We start from the raw sequence: 21240 nt of genomic DNA, 5'->3' as shown, positions 1-21240 counted from the left end.
TGGTTAAATTTATCCCTAGATATTTTATTCAGTCTAAAGTAAAGGTTCTTAGACCTTTCCCCAAATCCCCCAACCAAACCCCAAATCCCATGATAGGGTCTTTCTAATACCTTCTTGCTGAGATACTGCTGATTCCCTAAGGTAAATATTCTCCCTTACTGCAAGAAATAATAAGCTTAATTTGCTTAACAACAGTAAGATTCAGGTGGTTTGTAATTAGGAGAGCATTGACACTAATAACGCTGATTTTAGTTAGGAATTTATGTGTGTGTGCATGTGTGTTTCAGAGGAGGAGAAAGAGAGGGTGTGTATAGCTGACTGTTGAAAACAAAAAAGTTCTATAATGCCAAGCATAATGTAATAATCTTAGATTGTTCTCCCAAAGAGGCACTTTTTTTGTGGGGGAGGGGGTGTGCATGGTCCAGGAATCGAACCCAGGGCTCCCACATGCAAGGCGAACATTCTACCACTGAACCACCCATGTACCCTGCAAGGAGGCACTTTTGAAATATAAAATTGTATTTTCTGTTGAAAGGAAAGCCTGTAAACTCATTGCTGCATATTCAGTTCCTTCTGAAAAATTTTATGGTAAATCCCCTGCTCTATTGTAAAGTTTAGTATCATAGTGAAGACTACTTTACTAAATGTAAGTTCATGCTTAGTCATTTAAAAAGATTTCCTATTAAATGTGATTGGATATTGAGTTTAAATATCCCAAGTGTGGAACTGTAGCTCAAGATTACTATATGGCAATTAGATATTATTATACTAACACAAATCTTAGGTTTTTAGAACACATTAGTTGACCTGAGCTATGGGGCTATCGATGTAGGTTACTGTTCTTTGAATCACTAGTTTTACTTCTTCCTTTGTATACTGTATGCCTTTTGTTCCTTTTTCTTACCTTGTTGTGCGGGCTCTGATTTCTAGTTACATATTAAATAGAAGTGAGAAAGCAGACATCCTTGCCTTAATTCCCAAAATTTGAAGAAAAACTTTCAACCTTTTACTGTTATTGAGTGTTAATTTTACAGTAGGTTTTTCTTAGGTATTCTTTATAAGGTTGAGGACATTCCCTTCTATTCCTAGTTTACTGAACATTCTATCACAAATGTATGTGGAATTTTGTCAGATGTTTTCTACCCATCTATTGGGATGATTATGTTTTTTCTTGCTTATCCATTAATGTGGTGAATTATGTTGATTGATTTTCAAATGTTAAAACAATTTTGTATTCCTGGGACAAAACCCACTCATCATGATGCATTATTCTTTTAATATGTTGCTTGAGTCAATTTGTTAATACTTATATGCATATTAATAGTATGCCTACTTTAAAAAACCTTCTATTAAATTAAAATACACATGCAGAGAAGTGTACATTGTAACTATATAGCTTGATGAATTGTCACAAGCTGAACACATCTGTGTAACCAGCAGCTTGATCAAGAGACAGAACATTACCACGATCCTCAAGTCCCTTCAGGCTGTCTTCCATTTGTTATCCCTCTACTCCATAAGTGTATCCACTACCCTGATTTCTAACAGAATAGATTAATTTGTGCTTCTTTTTATACTGTATATAAGTGGAATCATATAATATCCACTGTTTTGTATTTGACTTCTTTCTCTCGGAATAGTTTGTAAGATTCATCCATCTTGCATTCTCATCCAGAAGCTTACTTTTATTTACAGAGTTTAAGTATACTTTTGAAACCAGCATTATTTCCTCATTTAATTCTGAAGGGATACTGTAGCTTGGTGCTTGGGCTTTGAAACTGCCTTTGATTTTACCTTTAACCTTGAGGTAACTTTTAGTTTATTTAACATGGCAAAAAAATTGCTTTGGTTTTCCATAGCTGTGAGGAATTATAGCCTGTCTTTTCTGTGATTATAGCCAGGTGGTTTATTTTTAAGGATTGTTGGCATGAAATACATATATACAATAATTGTGTTAGAAGGTAACATTCTATAATTCCCCGAGACTATAGTTAGGATCTGCTTTTTATTCACTGTACTTTAAGAGAGGTAGTTAGTGGTGGGGATAATATATTTTAGAAAACAAAACTTGGTGGGGAATAATAATTCTAGAATAAACTAGGTTAATTTTTCACACAGTTTTAGCTTTTGTCAAGCTCTGGGTCAATTTCCTTTAGAAGGGGGACGCGCATGCCAGTTTTATCATATAATTTCCCATTCCTTATTTTGTTAGTAAAATATTTTGGGAAAAGAAGGATGGAGAATAAATATGATTTATGATTATTTTTGAAGCTGTACAAATATCAAGTAGAGTACTATTTTGTAGCCTTTAGAGAACAGGACAGCACATTAAGGGACAGATTGATTGAGATTAAGGGGCACCTGATAGATCTCAGAGCAATTTTGGCAGTGAATAAAGAAGTATTTGCAAAGCCTCCTTGGGGGACTGGGGAGAAAGGAGGAAATATTCAACTTTTCCATTTGGAGAATTTCTGATATTCTCGCAAGCAGTTGGGACAATCAAATTAATAGGCTGAGTCCTCGATCTTGAGGTTTGCCCCTATGAAATTTATTCCTGCAAAGGATAGGCTAAGCCTACTTAAAATTAAGCCTGAGTCAACCCCAGAGAACTTCTTTTATTGCTCAAATGTGGCCTCTCTCTCAAAGACAACTTGGCAGGAGAACTCACTGTCCTCCCTCCTATGTGGGACATGACTCCCAGGGATGTAAATCTCCCTGCAACGTGGGACAGAAATGCCAGTATGAGTCAGGAGGCAGCAACAAGGGATTGAGAAAGCCTTCTTGACCAAAAGGGGGATGAGAGAAATGAGACAAAGTTTCAGAGGCTGAGAGATTTGGAGCAGAATCGAGGGGTTATGCTGGAGGTTACTTAATGCATTATACAGATGTCCTTTTTAGGTTATGTTGTATTGGAGTGGCTGGATGGAAGGACCTGAAACTGTTGCGCTGTGTTCCAGTTCTTGAAGACAATTGTATAAAGATATAACTGTTACAATGTGACTGTGTGATTGTGAAAACCTTGGGTCTGATGCTGCTTTTATCCAGGGTATGGATAGATGAATAACATAAATATGGATAAATAAATAATAGGGGGGACAGGGTAAAATAAATTGGGGAGATAGAAATACTAGTGATCAATGAGAGGAAGGGGTAAAGTGGGATGGTATGTATGAGTTTTTTCTCTTTTCTTTTTATTTGTTTTCCTGGAGTGATGCAAATGTTCTAAAAAATGATCATGTTGATGAGTACACAACTATGTGATGATATTGTGAGCCGTTAATTGTACACCATGTTTGGAATGTATGTGTGTGAAGATTTCTCAGTAAAAAAATATTTTTTAAAGTTAAAAAAAGAAGATTAAGAGGCAGAACAATTGATGATTTCATTCTTAGGCTGGTAATCTTATTAAGTAAAAGGTGCAGGATATGAAAATATATCTTTCAAATATCTACCTTATCGACAGAAGTTTAAAACATGGATCAAAAATAAATAATAGCGGGAATAAATGTTAAAATAAATTTAGTTGATTGAAATGCTAGTGATCAGTGAAGGGAGGGGTAAGGCATATGGTATGTATGAATTTTTTTCTGTTTTCTTTTTATTTCTTTTTCTGAATTGATGCAAATGTTCTAAGAAATCATGATAAATATGCAGCTATGTGATGATATTGTGAGTTATTGATTATATATCAAGAATGGAATGATCATATGGTAAGAATGTTTGTGTTTATATGTTGTGGTATTAAATAAATACAGAGGCAGAACAACTGACGGCTTCATTCTTAGGCTGGTAATCTTATTAAGTAAAAGGTTTAGGGTATGAAAATACATGCCTTTCAAGTAAGACATTTACTTGTATTTCCTATTTTATAATATATTCATTTTAAATTATGAGGGAATAAGTTTCTTAATATAGTTGAGGCAGTTTAGTTGCTATCATTTAAACAAAATATGTCTTAGGTATTTTATAATATTCTCTTTTAAAATTGTATATTTCTGACATAGAGTTGATCATGTTTTTAAAGGATCCATTAGTGGTGGAACTTTCAAGCCCTGGACCACTGACCTCAGCCTTGTTGCTGTTTCTTAACAGCATGAAGGAGACTGAAAAAGGACCACTTTCTCCTAAAGTTCTTTTTAATCAACTCTGTCAACAGTAGGTGCATCTACTTTTTTAATATAAATAATCATGAGTTACAAAATACTAATTAATTCATCACTTAATATGTGTATTTTCACTTTAACTGTAATGTTGCTATTACTGCCCAGACTATCAAGAGAAAGAACGAATATTTGTTTAGTTGCAACTCTGTGTTTATGCAAATTATATTTCATAATCCTCTGAAGAACTAATTGTTTAACCCCATTTTACCTATAAGTAAATTGAGACTCACAGAAGTTAATTTGCTTACCTAGTTTGATAGTGACAAGGCTGGGAATCAAAGCTGGAGGTCTATCCTAAATCAGAAGCCCACAGTGTAGTGATTAAAGTGAGAAAATCATAGCATTGTAAAATCTAGAAGGTATGATAAGAAATAATCTAATCTAACATCCTTTTATTTAAAGAAGATCTTTGAGACAGAGTGAATTTCTCATGGTATTAGAGCGTATGTAAGAACAAGATTTAGAGAGTGCATAGGTGGTTCAGTGGTAGAATGCCCGCCTTCCATTGGGAGACCTGGGTTCAGTTCCCAGACCTTGCACCCCCCCACCCTCCCAGCCAAAAAAACTAAAACCAAAATCTTTATTTGCCTGGAAATAAACACCATAAAGGATTAGGGTTACCTTTAAAATTGAGTACTTACTTTGTACGAAGTGCTTAGTAGAATCCAGGGATATTACAATAATGTATTAAAGATAGATCCTGTCCTTAAAAGCTAGTCCAACCCACAGTTATTAAAATATGTAGAAAGAAAATTCCTTACATGTGGACTTGTATTTTTGTATATTTATGGACTTTAAAGTCTTATTTTAATTTAGACTAGTTATCTGTGCTGTGGTATCTTAAATGTAGTCCAAAATATGAAGGGTTTATGTTTTATTTGGTTGGCAAATCCCGGTTTCTTGAAAACAAAAATACCTTCAAAGTTTTGGAGTCATGGATGCCTCATAGAATTAAGAATTTTAGGGCATGTATGCTTTAGAAATTTATTTCTGCCTCTTCCATAAATACCTTTGTTTTGTATTATGTTTTTTTTCCTGGTTATATTTAAGTGATTTATAAAAAAAAATTTAGATTATTATTAAAATAATACTTGCTCATAGATAAAAATTCAAAAATCCTCTGTACCCTCACTCTTCAGAAGTAGTTACTATTAACTGTTTATTCTTTTCAAAAGTGATTATGTATATAAAACGTGTCTAGGAATTATCTGCAATTTGCTTGATTCACCTAATGTATTTTATATATATATCTTTTCATACTGATACATGTGTATATAATTTATTTTATTTTAGTCGGTATAAATGTAAAAAATTATTTTTTTAACTGTTACTTGAATATCTCTAGTGGTTATATAAATATATGTATGTGATCTTACTGGACTTATGTGAGTAGATCTATAGGGTTAATTCTTGAGAGTGGGATTACTGGATCAAACAGGATTTGAAAACATTCCGAAATTGCATTTTCTTTTACTTGATTGTGCTTACTTTAAAAAGAAATATATATTAAGAAAAGTGATTTAAAAAAAAATCTGATAAATATTTAAACCATATATTTGGAGGTCTGTTTCTGGACTTTACTCTGTTCTATTGATCAATATATTTATTCTTATACCAATACTACACTGTCTTGATTATTGTAGCTTTACAGTAAGTTTTGCAATTAGGTAATGTGAGTCCTTGAACTTTGGTATTCTTTTTCTAACTATTCTACATCCTTTGATTTTCTTTGTGTGTGAATTTTAGAATTAGTTTGTCAATTGGGATTGTATTGAATGTGTTGATCAATTTGGAGAGAATTAATATCTTAATATCAAGTCTTCCAATCAGTCCATGATCACAAGACATACCTCATCAGTTATTTAGATCTTTCATGTCACTAATTAATGTTTTATAATTTTCAGCAACAAGTCCTGTGCCTATTTTGATAGTTTTGTACTTGAGAAGTTTGTTTTTCATGCGCTTTGTTGTAAAAGATGCTTAAAAGTTTTTTCAACTTCCAATTGTTTGTTGGTAGTATATAGAAATACATTTGATTTTTGTATATTGTCTTTGTTTCCTACAACATTGCTCAGTTCATTCACTAGTTCTAATAGCTTTATGTAGATTCTTTGGGATAACTTATGTAGACAGTAATGCCATTGGCAGATTGTCTGTTTTATTTTTTCCTTTCAAATCAATTCCCTTTTATATCCTTTTCTTACTTTATATCATTAATGAGGCCCTCCAGTACATTTGGAGTGGTGAAGTGGGCATGTTTGCCTTGTACCTAATATTAGGGAAAGAGCATTCAGTTTTTCACACTAAAGTGTGGTGATAGGTATACTCTTTTTATAAAGGTCTTTTATCAGGTTGAAGAAATCCCATTACTCCTATTTTTTTGAGAGTTCATTTCAAGAATGGATGTTGAATTTTGTCAAATGCTTTTTCTGCATCTGTTGAAATAATCATATGATTTTCCTTTTGTCTGTTAAAATAGTAAATTGTATTGATATCCTGAATAACTATTGAGGAATACGCTGTATATATTTAAAGTGTACAATTGGATGTTTTAACATATGTTTACACTTGTGATACCATTGCCACAATCAATATAATGAATGTATTATCCATCATCCCTCAAAATTTCCTTGGACCCCTTTGTCATCCTTCTCTCTGGGCATCCTCTCCCAAGGCCCCTTCCATGGACTACCACTTACTGATTTTTTTGTAAATATACATTAGTTTGCATTTTCTAGAAATGTATATATATGGAATCATCCAGTGTATATTCTTTTTTTCTTTGGCTTTTTTTACTTGGCATAATTATTTTGAGATTCATCCATGTTATTTGTATACATTGATTTTTAAATTTGAACTTTGAAATTTCAGTTATATTGGTAATTGCCGGACACTTCGACTCCCTGTGATGTGTGTTTCTTGGAGGTTAGCTCTTCAACTTTCCCTGGCCTTTTTAAAAAATAGCTTTTCATTTTGAAATAGTTTGAAGACTCACAAGAAGTTGCAGAAATATTACAGAGTTCCCATGTATTCTTCATTCAGCTTCTCCCATGACCATGTCTTATATCATCTTAGTACATTGTCAAGTCCAGTAAATTGACATTAATATAATGCTGTCATCTTTGGTACAGATTTTCTTTGAAGTTCCACAATTTCTTCTTTAAAAGATTCAGAAATACTGTAGAATGATTCTGTTTCTCCATTCTCATTTCCTCTTTAATCCTTCATGTTGCTAATATAAATGTGCTGAGCTCTCACTGGGTTTTGTCCGTGAGGAATGGTAACCAACTGGACAAAGTGTATGCCGGCCAATATTATTTAACGACATCCAATTCTAGTTTTTTGACATTCTGTATTGTGTGCCTAAAGAGTGCTAAATTTTCTAGATAGAATGAAAGTGTGGTATATTATAGTAATTTATCATTTTTTTCTTTGTACACTTTTATAAGGAAAAGGAGCTGTAATGAAATTACAGCAATAATAGAATGAAATTATTTTTTGAGCAGCAATGTAAAGAATTTGAGAATTATAGGTTGGCCTTTTGAATAACAATTAAGCAGAAGGAACCTACTTTGAACCTTATGCTACATTCAGAAACTTATTTTTAGGCACAGTTGAGTTGGGGGGTTTTATTCTGCTTTTTAAGGAAATCCAAGTAGCTTTTCTGCAGATGTCTAGGATTAGTCTTTGAAGGCAGTTTAAAGTCTAGGTGCTTTATTCCTTTTTGTATTATGCTTTTCTATATTGCCTGATGTTTTTTTTAAAGATCAAATATCGTAGTGTTAAGGGAAACAATTCTTTTTCTGTATAAGAAAAAAATTATTTCAGGTTTCTTTGGAAAACATAGGTAATTGAATTTATCATGTTCCATGTGTACTTGAGAAGAATTTATGCTCTCCATTTCTTAGGTTTCAAGTTCTCTCTGTATAAATTTTATTAATTTTGTGGTTCAAAGATTCTCTATATTTAAAGCTATTTTTCTGTGTGCTTGTTTCTGTTATTAGTGTGTTAAAATCTCACACCATGACTGTGAAGTAATGAGTTTCTTCTTTTGTTTACGTTTTTTTTCTTTTTACTTTATTTATTTTTAGGCTTTGATATTAGATGCATACAAGTTCATAATTCCTATCTTCTTCCTGTGGTCTTATTTTCAACCTTTTCAGGAAATTTGGTTTGGGTTGTGTCTTTTTTTAAGCAGTTTATAACTGCATTTTAAGAATCCGGTTTGATAATCTGTCTTTCAGTAGGGGAATTTAATCTGTTTACTGTTATTATTTGATTACTGATACTTAAACTTATATTTGTACTATCTGATTTTGTGTTTCTCTTTACCATGCTGTTTCTTTGGTTTTTAAATTTTTTTCTCCTTGCTTGACCTCTTTTAGTTTCCCTTTCTGTAAAATGGGGAAATAAGAGCATTTATATAATAGGATTGTTGTATTAAATGAGTTCACATGTGTAAAGCTCTCAGAACTCTGCATTGTGTTCAGTACTTCTATGTATGTGTTACCTGCTGTTGTTCTGTTGGATTGGTAGAGTTTTCTGTATACCTTTATTTTCTTTTTCCTATTTGAAATTACTCTGTTCTTTCTTTTGCACATAAATATATACATATACACCTTTTTTTCTGGGCATATTCCTTAGTATTATCTTCCAATTTAGTAATCTTCCATTCAACAGTTTTTGATTTAGAGTTTATCCTATCTTCTTTGTTTATATCTGTGGATTTATTTTCTTATTTTTAATTGGCTCTATTATCAATATCCACATTTTCTTGTTTATTTTTTTCCTATTCTTAATTTCTAGCTTTTTGATTGGCAGTTATGCCTTTATTTTATCTTTTAGGGAATTTTCAAAAGATTTACTGTGAAGTCTTTGAGATAGTTCTATAAAATTTATCTGGAGTGAAGTAAATTCATTCCAATTATTGATTCCTGTTGTTTTTTATCATTAGATTTTTACATATTTTATGATATTGTTTTATAGTCTCATTTGGAGTACAATATTCCTTTGTTTTTATTTCTCTGTTCCATCTTCACCTCCCTGCTTTGCCACATTTCTGCCACCCTCTCCTTGCTTGCCTCCCCTGTCACTGTTGTTCCCTCCTTCCTATCACCCCTTTCCCCAAAATGCCCCTCCAAGTCTTTTAACAGTTCACATTTACTGTGCTGCCATGGTTTTGGGATATGAATTATGAATTCTTTAACATGTATAGCAAATGAAATATGTTGTGTATATTGTAAGACAATTGCAAATTTGCCTTTTACTACTATAGGATATTCTTATAAGTTTATATTATTTTGGCAGAATTATTTTTCCATCATAGATTAGGGCACTTTCTAAATTTAGTGCTTATTTGCATTTAAGGCAAATGTTTATTATAGCCTTGGAGTTTATTGCAGGAAATAACATTTTTTCAAAGTAACTGAAATCATTTAAATATTTGCTGCATCGATATATCTATGATATATAACACTTGATCTTGTTATTTTAAATAATACACAGGAAATCTAATTGTCAAATCCTTAGAAGAAATACATTCACAGAGGTACAGATTTATGGCCCTGTGTTTTAATATAACTAATCGCTTGCTTTTCCTTTAGTTACTTAAGGTAGCAGATCATAGTGGGTTAAGTTTGACTACTGTTAAACTGTGTGACTGAAAATCATTCACATAATCCCCCCAAGCCATCTTGTATAAACTGAAGATAGTTGTTCACCCATGGTTGTTTGAGGATTGTGTGACTTAACATATGTAAAGGTCTTTATGCTGTGCTTGGCATTGTAGTTGCTTAATAAATGTTGTCATACTATTCACAGTGCACACTTAAGATCTCATCCTAATTGAAATAGTAATCACATTTTATCTTTCTACCTGGTGGAAAAAGTGGTTAATTGAATATTTGAATATATATTATGTCAAGGTGATTTTAAATTGCAGTAACGTATTGCTGCTGTAATATGTATTTGTTGTATTTTTCTTTCCTATGTTGTTTAAATCATAGGGCTCCTCGGTTTAAAGGTTTCCAACAGCAGGACAGTCAGGAGCTTCTTCATTATCTGCTTGAGGCCGTGAGGATGGAAGAAACAAAGGTCAAGTTTGTTCGTTTTTTTATGTTTATCACGTATTATCTTTAAGAACAGGGTACTGAGCCGTAAGAATTCTATTATAATTTTAAAGCATGGCTGAGAAGTAGATTGAATCTTTTTCAAAAATTCTTCTCCTTTTTTTCTCTTCTAGCATAAGGTGATTTTTAAAATCACCCTTTTACAGCGTAATTATCCATTCATTAGTTAAAACTCTTTGGCTGCAAATAACAGAAATCAGTTCAAATTTGTTGAAGTAAAGGAAAAGGAATCTAAGAATGCAAGTAAGGCATCATATGGCTGAATCTGAGAAAGGGACAACAAGGTTATCAGGAATCCAGAAAGTATTCTCTTGATTTTCCTGATTTTTCTAGCTGATTTTTTTTTTCTTTCATCCCTCTGTAGACTGAATAATTTCCGTATCTGAATGAACACCATAGTTCCTAAGTTTGCATGTTAACAGTCTTTCCACTGGTACAAACTCTAAACTAGCTGTTTGTGAATCCAGATTATAAATTCCCAGGAGAGAAAGCCTTCGTTATCCCATGTTCGCGTAGAGTCCACCCTGGGATCAGTCACCTGTGGTAGGAGGGTAGGTTGTTCCCATGTGGATCAGGGAACTTTTCTCACAGACCTCCTGCATACCCAAAACAATGTTTATTACAATCCTGTCCTTAACTGATTGGCTGTTCATTGACTTTCATATTAAGTTAGTTACGTTCAGGGTTTTTTTGGGCGGTACTTTGCAAAGATAAGATTTTTCAGAGAAAATGCACGATACTAACAATGTCAGATTCACAGCACACATGCTGCATTTCCCCCCTTGCTCACTCATGACAGACATTGCTAATTGTTCATAGCAATCCTGCTGAGTCTGGGTTCAGCCTCAGAATCATTCTCAGCATAACACTGTAGGCAGCCATTGTCTACCATAATTGGCATAATGGGTGAAAACCTGCTCTCTGTTCAAAGCGAATGCCCTTCTTAATCTGTATGTTAATATGGAGTAAAGCAGCCAGGTGTAAAGGAAGTGCTCCATGTTTGGGGTATATAATACTAGCAGAGTGGACCTTCTTTTCTTTTTTTTTTTTTTCCCCCAATCCTACTTTGAATTGCAGCATTGCAGTATCTCTTTTTTCCTCATGGCCAGTTTCCAGTGAAGAGAGTTAGGGTTCTAATATTTCCTTCTGAATTATTTTAAGGATGAGTAATCACTCTCTCCAGCTACCAAACAGTGTGTATTACAATCTCATACCTTAATGACTGTTTATTGACTTTCATGTTAAATTCAACTTTTGGAGGTCTTAGTTCCTCCCTGCAACCCCTCTAACTTTTATATATTCTGAATGTGTACCTCACTACCTTCTTTTAAGATTTATATCTTTATCTGTCACCTCTCTTAGGTTGTGATCTCTTTGAGGAATGGCACTGTGTGTTATCTCTGTATCCGTGTGCCTTACACATAATAGGTGCTCTTTGAGTGTTTATTGAATGAGCTGTCTTTGCTTAATGTTAAATAGATGTCTTTTGAGAATTTGAATTGGAAGGAAACAAAATAATCAGTCTATAAATAAGTTATGCTACCTAGTTTCTTGGGGATTTGCACTTATTTTGGATATGTTATTTGAATAAATGCATAGATTTAACAGAATAATACTGTTTTGCCTATATTTTGCTGAAAAATCAGTTAAGAGATTTATAAATAGTTGTTTGGGGGTCATTAGTGCAGTCAACCTGAGCTAATAATGTTTGATCACATTTTCTTAGATCTAATCAAATTCAAGTATTTCTGATTCCCATACTAATGATCTTTCTAATTCTGTACCACACTACTTATTAAAGTTTATTTTTAATACTTGGTGATTAGGGATCAGAATAAATGTTACATTTTTAATTGGCTATTTAATTATTTCATAATTTAAAACTATGAATATTTCATAAATTATTAATAATTTCATAATTATTTCACTATTTGGAAAAGTACTAAATCTGACCCAGTAATTATAGTGTATTAATATTCTTGTGGGGGAGGAAGGATACAAGGTGGCAAGGTGGAGAGTGACTACACTGTCTTTGTGTTGTGACTAGTAAATGCTATATGATTCTTCAGGGACTACGAATGATATATGAATTACTTTAAGAATAACTCAATATGATCAATTGCTAGAATTATTTCTTTTCCCCTATGATTTGTATACTACATAGTGGTCATGGGTCATTATTAATGAAATTAAAATTACTTCTTTGCTTTGTTTTTCTTGATATTACAAATAAAGCAGTAAAATCTATCCCTATCTTTTCTTCTATTTCACTTCTGTTACTTAATAATGACAATCATTGTTGAAATTAAATTAATTTTGTCATAATGGTGCATTAGGATGCACAGTATGTTAAAACCATACAGCAAGAAACATCTATTTGAGGGCTTTAGATGGTGTGACCAAATTAAAATGTCAAGTCTGTATCTGTTCAGTTTCATAAGCAGGAAGAGTCATAGTGGTCAAAGTGAGTATCTAGGCAGGAGCTGCATTGTCCGGTCTGGGAACTCTGCAGCTGTTATTTGTGCTATTGTTGTAACATGTCACTGCCATGTGTTTTATTGATTGAAGAAAGGCTACCACATTGTGTCTGCCACCAGAATCTTTTAGTAGTGATTAAAAACTACTGACCTCCTTCCATGTTATTTCATTAAAATCTTTCGTATGAATATAAAGTTGAGGAATATACCTTGCTAAATAAAGGGATCATTTGCCAGAAATTATAAATGTTTATGTGCAAAATAAATAAAATTGAATTTACTGTAAGAAATTTTTTAAAGAAATCTTTTCTACTTACCAAATTTGAACATTTTCATTTTATCCTTCTAATTTGAGCTCTCCCTAACTTAATGGCATTGCATTTTTTGTGTTCTCGAAGATAGATCACTTTAATACATTGCTATGTAGAAGATTATTTTAAAGGCAGAATATCTCAGATAACAGAACCTAAACATTAATTGCATTCTTGTGTTTGAAAGAAGTTTAAGATGGAGATTTGAAATAGTTGAAACTTGATTTTGCTAATTGATTAATGTGCTGTGGTTATTAGTAACTCTCTGACCAAAGTCTGTTTCTTTTCTTTTCTTTTTTTTTTTACCTAAATTGTTAAAAGCACAACCCTTAACAAGGAGGGGTTGTACATGAACCTATTCAAGTTGATGAGTTACTTACTGATTAACTCCTTAAAAAGTCTCCCAGTGCCTGCCCATGCCCAAAAAAAAAAGCTTAGTCAATATAAATTCATGGCGTAGGATACAAAAAAAAGCAAAGTTCTAATAGATTAAAAGTCATTCAAAGAATTCATTGTTTTTATTCTTTTTTAGAGTGATATCGCAGTTTAGATTTCAGAATATAGTAAATAAGTCATGCCTGAATTAGTAAAAAGTTCAAATTGTAAAATAAATTTACAGACTTCTACGTTGAGTTAGATGTCTTTCTTTACCTTTAGTTGTTAGGTTATTTAGAGTTATGTTAAATGTTTACATGTGAGCATTGAAAATTGTTAGAATTTTTCATTTAAGCCCATTAAATATTTCTCCTACCTTTCTAATTTGCTTATTTTAGTTCAATACCTTTTTAATTTGATTATTTTAGTTCAGTAAATTGTTGGGGTTTTTTAAGTGTAAAAGCCATCTTTAGCTTGGACAGTATCTGAATTATGTCAAGTGTAAATTTGACTCTGAATTGGAGGTAATATCAATGTATAATAGTGTCTGGGAGACATTTTATTGTTTCAGTTTCTTTAACATATGAATATATTTCAGAATGGAATGCATGATATAAAAAGCTGTGTGTTTACTTTTATATCCTATTTTGTAAATATTTGAGTATTTTGAATTGTCCATTAACTTTCAAGATATACTTGAAATTAGTGAATATGTATATTAGGAAATGTGCTGATCTTAGGTCAGTTAGTAAATGACATTCAGTTAAATAGCTTTTGGGAGGGGGCATTAAAAACTTAGGAAATGAAGGGTGCAAGGATAGTTCAGTGGTAGAATTCTTGCCTGCCATGCTGGAGACCCAGGTTTCATTCTCAGTCCATGCACTTCCCAAAAAACAAACAAGCAAGCAAAAGCAAACAAATTCCACAAATCATGCTGCAATAACAGGATACTCACATTGAAAAATAATGAAATGTGGGTGGGCCACGGTGGCTTAGCAGGCAGGAATGCTTGCCTGCCATGCCAGAGGACCTGGGTTTGATTCCCGGTGCCTGCCCATGTAAAAAAAAAAAAAAAAAAAAAAAAAGAAAAAAGAAAAAAAAATCCAGTGTCCATGTAAATGATTAATAAAGTAAGAAACTATTACATTTTAAAAAAATAGTAAAAATAATGAAATGTGACTCTACCATACAGCATACAAAAAAAAATAGGAAATGTATCATACATTTAGAAGAATGTATACAAGTGTACATATAATTTGAAGTGTAATATAAAGGAAAATAATTTGCCAAAACCATTCCTCCTCACCTACCCCAGGGTTAATAGAAGAATATAATTATTTAAAAACTACCCATTCCTCTCTCAAATGTTTCTTCCTTCTTCCTGGACAGAGGTAACCACTATTTTGATTTTTATAAAACTAATTCTATTTCTTTTTCTTATAGTTTTGAGAGCTATGTATGTATGTTCAAACAATATATTGTTTAGTTTTGCAAAACTGGGTAGCAAGCACAAACCTATTGTAATTATTGGATGAAGATTCCAAAAGAAGATAAGCTGAGAGAGTCTCTGGAACATGATCTGGCTTTAGCTTTCCATACAGTTTGGAGGAGTTCTTTCTGAGGAAGTCAGTGGGCAGTCATGAATGTGTTTTGAGCCAGGCGTGTCCAACTTAGCATGTGGCAGAACTCTGGAAGAAACTAGCTTGATTGCTGGTCCAAAAAGTTAAAAGGAGTGGGCTGCTATGTATTTTCTGCTTCTGAGCTCATCATGGCTTACCTCCTAGCTCTCAAGAGTAGGTCAAAACAGAACAATTCTGAGGCTTATATGTTTCCTCTGCTGATCCAAGTACCAGGAAATGGAGGGAAAATATGAACATTAGCAGCTCTTTCATCATATCTTCTGTCCTCAGACTGAAAACATGGCGCAGTGACACAGAGGATCTTGGTATTGACATTTTGTCTCATATGTCTCACTGCCCCAGTCTAGATTGATTGCTTCCTGTATCTGATGCACAGATCAGAAATTACGGAGATCTGTAATTTCTCCTGACCTTGTTCCTGAGACTTCCTTTGTGTGTTGGCCCTACTGCTGCCTGTATCACATGTTTTCTTTCTAGGGTTATACTATCATTAGGTGGTACATGATTTTATTTTTTGCTTTCTTTATTCAAAATGTGATGCATATACACATACAACTTTCTGTATTTTTTTTTCATTTAGCATTTCTTAGCAATCTTCATATGTGAGAAGATAGGAAGCATCCCTATTTTTAGCTGGATAATATTCCTTTTTATAAACATCGTAACTGTTAACCATTCCCTTATTGATGGATATTTATTGCTTCCAGTGTATTTGCTTTTATGAATAATGCTATGATGAATAACATCAGTCTTATTTTGCATGTGAATATCTATATACATACAGAAGTGAAATTGCTAGATCAGAGAATATATGCATTTGTAATTTTGAGAAATATTACTAAATCACCCTCCATAGATAGGGGTAGTACAGTTTTGACTTCTATCAGCAGTATACCATATAAGAGAGTCACCCATCACCAAAAGAATGTTTCCTCAAACTTGAATTTTTGCCAATCTGATAGGTGGAAAATTGATTGTATTGCAGTAGTTTTAGTTTGTATTTTTCTCTTTTTTAAATGAGACTGAGCATCTTTTCAGTTCTTATTTTTTATCCATTTTGCTACTGGGTTTTGTCTTTTACTCTAAGTTCTAGGGAGAGAATATGTTTCCAAGTTTGCTATTTGTGTTTTGATTTTGTTTATAATATGATAGTGGTAGTTTTTTATGCAGACATTTTAAATTGTAAAATGTTTATGTTTTGAATTTAATAAGCTTTTTAATGGCCTCTGGATTTTTAAGTTTATAATTAAATCCTTGATCTACTTGAAAATCATCCTGCTGTAGGAATATTTACTTCTTTTTTCAGATAGCTTTCAACAGTTATCTCAATTTTATGGTATACTTTTCCCACTAAATTAAAACTCTCTAGTTGTACACTTCTGAACTCCCCTATATTCTCTTTGAGTACTTGGATCATACTTCATTATGTTTTTGATATGTTCTAATGGGGTCAGGCATCTGTCACTACATTTTTTCCCTCCCCTAGAGTTTTCATTGCTATTCTTGTTTATTTTTCTGTATTTACTTTAGAATTGATTTCTCACTTCACCCTCTCAGAATAAAAAATTCTCAAAATAAAAAATTCTAAAACTGTTGGTATTTTTCTGGATTTAGTTAAATTATAAATTTGGGAGGAAGATTGAAATGTTTATAATGCTAGGATCAAGAACATAGTGTCTTTCCATGTGATCATTTTCTTTCCTATCTTTCAGTAGTGTTTTAAAGATTTCCTTATTTAGACCTTAGCACATTTTTTAAGTTTATTCCTAAGTATTTTGTTTTTTTTTTTTTGCTACTGTTGTAAATGGTGTGTTTTCCTCCACTATACTTTTTAACTGGTTTTGTTTGTGTGTGTGCAGGCTATTGACTTCATTGTATTAATAAACCCCATTAATAAATTCTCTTATTATTTGTAATACTTTTCCATTTCACTTGGTTATTTTGGCTTTTCTGAGTAAACAGTTATATCATCTGTAAATAATTTTACCTCTTTTACAATTTTTCTATCTCTGAGCTTTGTTTTTCTATCTCAATGCATTTGCTAGAGTTCTAAAACTAATAGTAGTGAACAGGGAATTTTTTCTTCTTTGATCTATTAATATGATGGTTTATATTAATGTATTTCCCAGTATTAAAATATAAAAATACTCTGTGTTCCTGGAATAAAAGCTTTTTAGTCATGATGTATTATTCTTCCAGTGTTCTGTTGAATTCCATTTGCTCACATTTCATTTAGAAATTTTTCGTAAGTCATATTGGTGTGTCTTGAGCACTCTTCATTAGCTTTTGATATCAAGGTTATGCTTCATAAAAATAAGTTTCCCTTTTTCTATGCCCTAGAACATAGATTTAATAACATTCCTCTGCTAAATTTTTAGGGCTTGAAATTTTCTTTTTGTTTCCTTTCCATATGAAAGTTGCAAGATTTTGTCTCTTCCAGGATTAATTTTGATCATTGGACTTTCCTGGAAAATTATCTGTTTTCTTCTGAGTTTTCAAATTTAATTACATGAAATTTAAACAAAGTGGCTAGTCTTTCATGATTATTTAAAATTTTAAAAATATTATGTGTGTTTTCCCTTATTTCTTAGGTGTGATATGGTGGGTTCTTTCCTAATTTTGAGTAAGGTTAGTTAGTGGGTTTATCACCCCCAAAGAATCAGCTTTTGATTCATTTATTAATTCTCTTCAATTTCTACTTTATCTTTATTAATTTTCTCCTTCTATTTTTCTTCAGTTTTGTGTCTGTTTTAGTTTGCCAGGGCTGCTATGATAAATACCACACACTGGTTGGTTTAAACAACAGGAATTTACTGTCTCACAATTTTGGAGTCTAGTAGTCCAACATGAAGATATCACTGGAAACCTTAATTTCTCCCAGAATTTGTAATGGTCTGTTAACGACTTGCTAGTAATCCTTGGGGTTTCTTGGTTTTTAAATTACCTCAGCCTCTGCTGCACAGAGAACTCTCCCCTGGTTTCTCCTCACTGTGTCAGTGACCTTTGCTTGTAAGGACTTCAGCTGTGTCCGATTAAAGCCCCAACCTGATTCAATTTGGCCTCACCTAAAGAGGATCTTTGAATGTCCTATTTACAAATGAGAGTGCATACCCACAGGGCTGGGATTAGGATTTGAAGAAATCTTTGTGGGGGCGGGGTATGATTCAAACTACCACAGTGTCTTTTTTCTAAAATTATTACTTACCTGCTTAATCCTTTTGTTTTTATTCTTTTCAGTTTAAATATTTAAGTTCATGAATTTTCTTCTGAACACTGGGAAGTGTCTCAGATCCTGATATGTAGTGTTTTTATTATTCTAGAAATTTTCAATTTGGATTTATAGTTCCCCTTTGACCTAATTTTTTAACAACAGTAATATTAGTCATTTTCATATCAGAAAGTCCTGTTCAGACAATGGACCCACATATTAAAATCTGTTTTACTCAAAATAATCCCTATTGAAGGAATAACAAGCTCTTCTTTACCCCCACTGTTAAACTGGAATTAGAGAAAACTAAATTCATTCACTAATTAGGGGCACAATTACTATAAATGATGATCATTTATTAACTTAAATAACTCTTTATTCTTGGAATATAGTATTAAATTTTGTTTCAGTCTTAAGGTTTTCTATGAGGTTGGATCTTGCCTAAAACATACACAAAAGATATGGAACTATAAACCTTGTCGTTTACTAAGAGCTGCTGAAGGCTTTGATTAGTGTTCATTATTGATAACGAAGTTCAAATAAGGCCATAATTGATTAAGAGTTGGGAATTCTTGCTGTGGGCTTTAATTGCTATTCTGTACTTTAACCAGGTGAGAAGTCTGCCTGTGAGCCTTCGTGGCCCAACATGCTTGCTTTTTGTAGAATTTTTATCTTACTTTCAACCCAAGTCCCTAACTATAGGGACTTTTGAATCTCAGTGGGAGAATTTGGTGTTAGAGAGTTGTTCATTCATGAACGGAAGGAAGGCCATTATATTTTATTTATGCAATTTTTTAATTAAATTGAGAAAAACCCTAAAATGAGCTGAGACTCAGCATCAAGGGATTGAGAAAACCTCTTCTCTACCAAAAGGGGGAAGAGCGAAATGAGACAAAATAAAGTGTCAATGGCTGAGAGATTCCAAACAGAGTTGAGAGGTTATCCTGGAGGCTATTCTTATGCATTAAATAGATATCACCTTGTCAGTCAAGATGTAGTGGAGAGGCTGGAGGGAACTGCTTGAAAATGTAGAGCTGTGTTCCAGTAGCCATGTTTCTGGAAGATGATTGTATAATGATATAGCTTTCACAGTGTGACTGTGAAAACCTTGTGTCTGATGTTCCTTTTATCTACCTTATTGACAGATGAGTAAAACATATGGAATAAAAATAAATAATAGGGGGAACAAATATTAAAATAATTTAGATTGAAATGCTAGTGATCCATGAAAGGTAGGGGTAAGGGGTGTGGTATGTATGAATTTTTTTCTGTTGTCTTTTTATTTCTTTTTCTGAATTGATGCAAATGTTCTAAGAAATGATCATGATGATGAATATGCAACTATGTGATATTGTGAATTACTGGTTATATATGTAGAATGGAATGATCATAAGTTAAAAATGTTTGCATTTGTTTGTTATATTTTTTAAAAAATTTAAAAATAAAAATGAAAAATTTTTTCAGTTTTAAAAATTCAGTTATTTTACAGACTAGGGATTGTAATCTAAATTGTACCTTAATCTTTGAAAACCTACTCAAAGGAACACACAGTATTGCTTTGAGGAATATTTTCTAGTAAAGATTTTTAATTTATTAATTTCTTAACTTGTCTTACAGAGAATGCAAGTTAGCATTCTAAAAGCATTTAAAAACCCAACCACTAAAACTGCTGATGATGAAACTAGAAAAAACATCAAAGGTATGTTGACTCTTTCACTGTTAATGTTTTCTTCCAGAAGGAGGTTTTAAGAGTTTCTAAGTTAGAGGTAAAAGAATGAGCACTATTTTGTTACAATAAATAGAAGATTCTCGTTCTTGTATGAACTACTGCAAAGGCGAAACAAGTAGATTCTCAAATATGCTCTTTGTTCTTTTGTGTTGTGGTAGAGCCATCTAGTGCATATTTAGAGTAACTCAGTCTAGTTTTCTTTCCCCTATTTCCACTTTTGTAATCTTTACTTTCCATCCCTTGTAAAATTTTTCTTAATGGAACAGCTTAATTTACCATACTGTTTCTAAATAATTAACATCACAACAAATAAATGTTTATCGATTTATCCATATATAGATTTACTCTTCCATTGGTGTTTCAAATAATGTTTTAAATGATTTTAAATGTTGTTTGTTTGAAATTTGAGTGTAGAGATCCAAAAATGCATAGAAGAGAAGTTTCAAGGAGGGCCAAATAGCTTTTTCGATATATTTTTTTCACATATTATTATAGAAAATTTCACATTTCTATTGAAGTGGAGAGAATACTATAATGTATCCATCCCCAACTTAAATTCCATTCAACTCGTGATTCATTGTGGTTCATCTATTATCTCCTAACCCCAGGTTATTTTAAAGCAAATGACACGCATAATTTCCTTTGATTTATAAATGTTTCTTGGGCAGAATTTTTCATATGACCGGTTTTATATATAATTGAGTTGTTTGTCTATTTGCCTATGGATTTTATTTTTCTTATTTGTATATGTTTCTAGTGCATATTGTAAAAAAAAAAAAAAAAAACTACTCACTCTGAATACGTTCATATAAGTTTCAGTTTAGCAGGACAATGTTGATAAAATTCAGTATTTTTAAAAAAGTTTGTTTAATGCAATTCTCAGTTTTGAATTTATATTAGCTATATATGGTAAAACAAGTTATATTAACACATTTATGTAAGTAATATCACCATTCTATGAATGAATTGATGCTTATTTCTTCCTGTTAGTGTGGATGAGATATATAACTGAGTTTTTAATTGCCTTTTTAATTCCTTATATTCTATTGTGTTTACTTGTCTTTTACTGTTCTATTACTCTATAGTCATAAGACTGGCATTTGTGGCCCAAAAAAGCATAATCTCCTTTCGTAGTCCCCTGTCTGCCTTGAGGTAAAATGTAAAGGTTGACTGAGATTTTTAGTGGGAACAGTTAAGGTATGGTATGAA

General features: G+C 32.3%; 1 protein-coding gene across 7 annotated transcripts in view; it reads left to right on the top strand.

Annotated features, from left to right (window-relative positions):
• USP45 (ubiquitin specific peptidase 45) overlaps positions 1–21240 on the top strand; it is a 107379-nt gene that overhangs the window by 58414 nt on the left and 27725 nt on the right. For 5 of the 7 annotated variants that reach the window (XM_077162478.1, XM_077162475.1, XM_077162476.1 and 2 more), the window contains exons 8-10: positions 4025–4155; positions 10169–10256; positions 19920–20001. In XM_077162478.1, coding sequence (XP_077018593.1) covers positions 4025–4155; positions 10169–10256; positions 19920–20001 — 301 coding nt within the window. Of the gene's footprint in view, positions 1–4024; positions 4156–10168; positions 10257–19919; positions 20002–21240 lie in introns of those variants that run through there. The other 2 variants (XR_013176315.1, XM_077162479.1) reach the window with 2 other exon arrangements.

The sequence above is a fragment of the Tamandua tetradactyla genome, chromosome 5, assembly GCF_023851605.1.
Source record: "Tamandua tetradactyla isolate mTamTet1 chromosome 5, mTamTet1.pri, whole genome shotgun sequence".
Lineage (NCBI taxonomy): Eukaryota > Metazoa > Chordata > Mammalia > Pilosa > Myrmecophagidae > Tamandua > Tamandua tetradactyla.
Note: the sequence above shows the minus strand (reverse complement) of the source record. Positions and strands in the feature narration are given on the sequence as shown.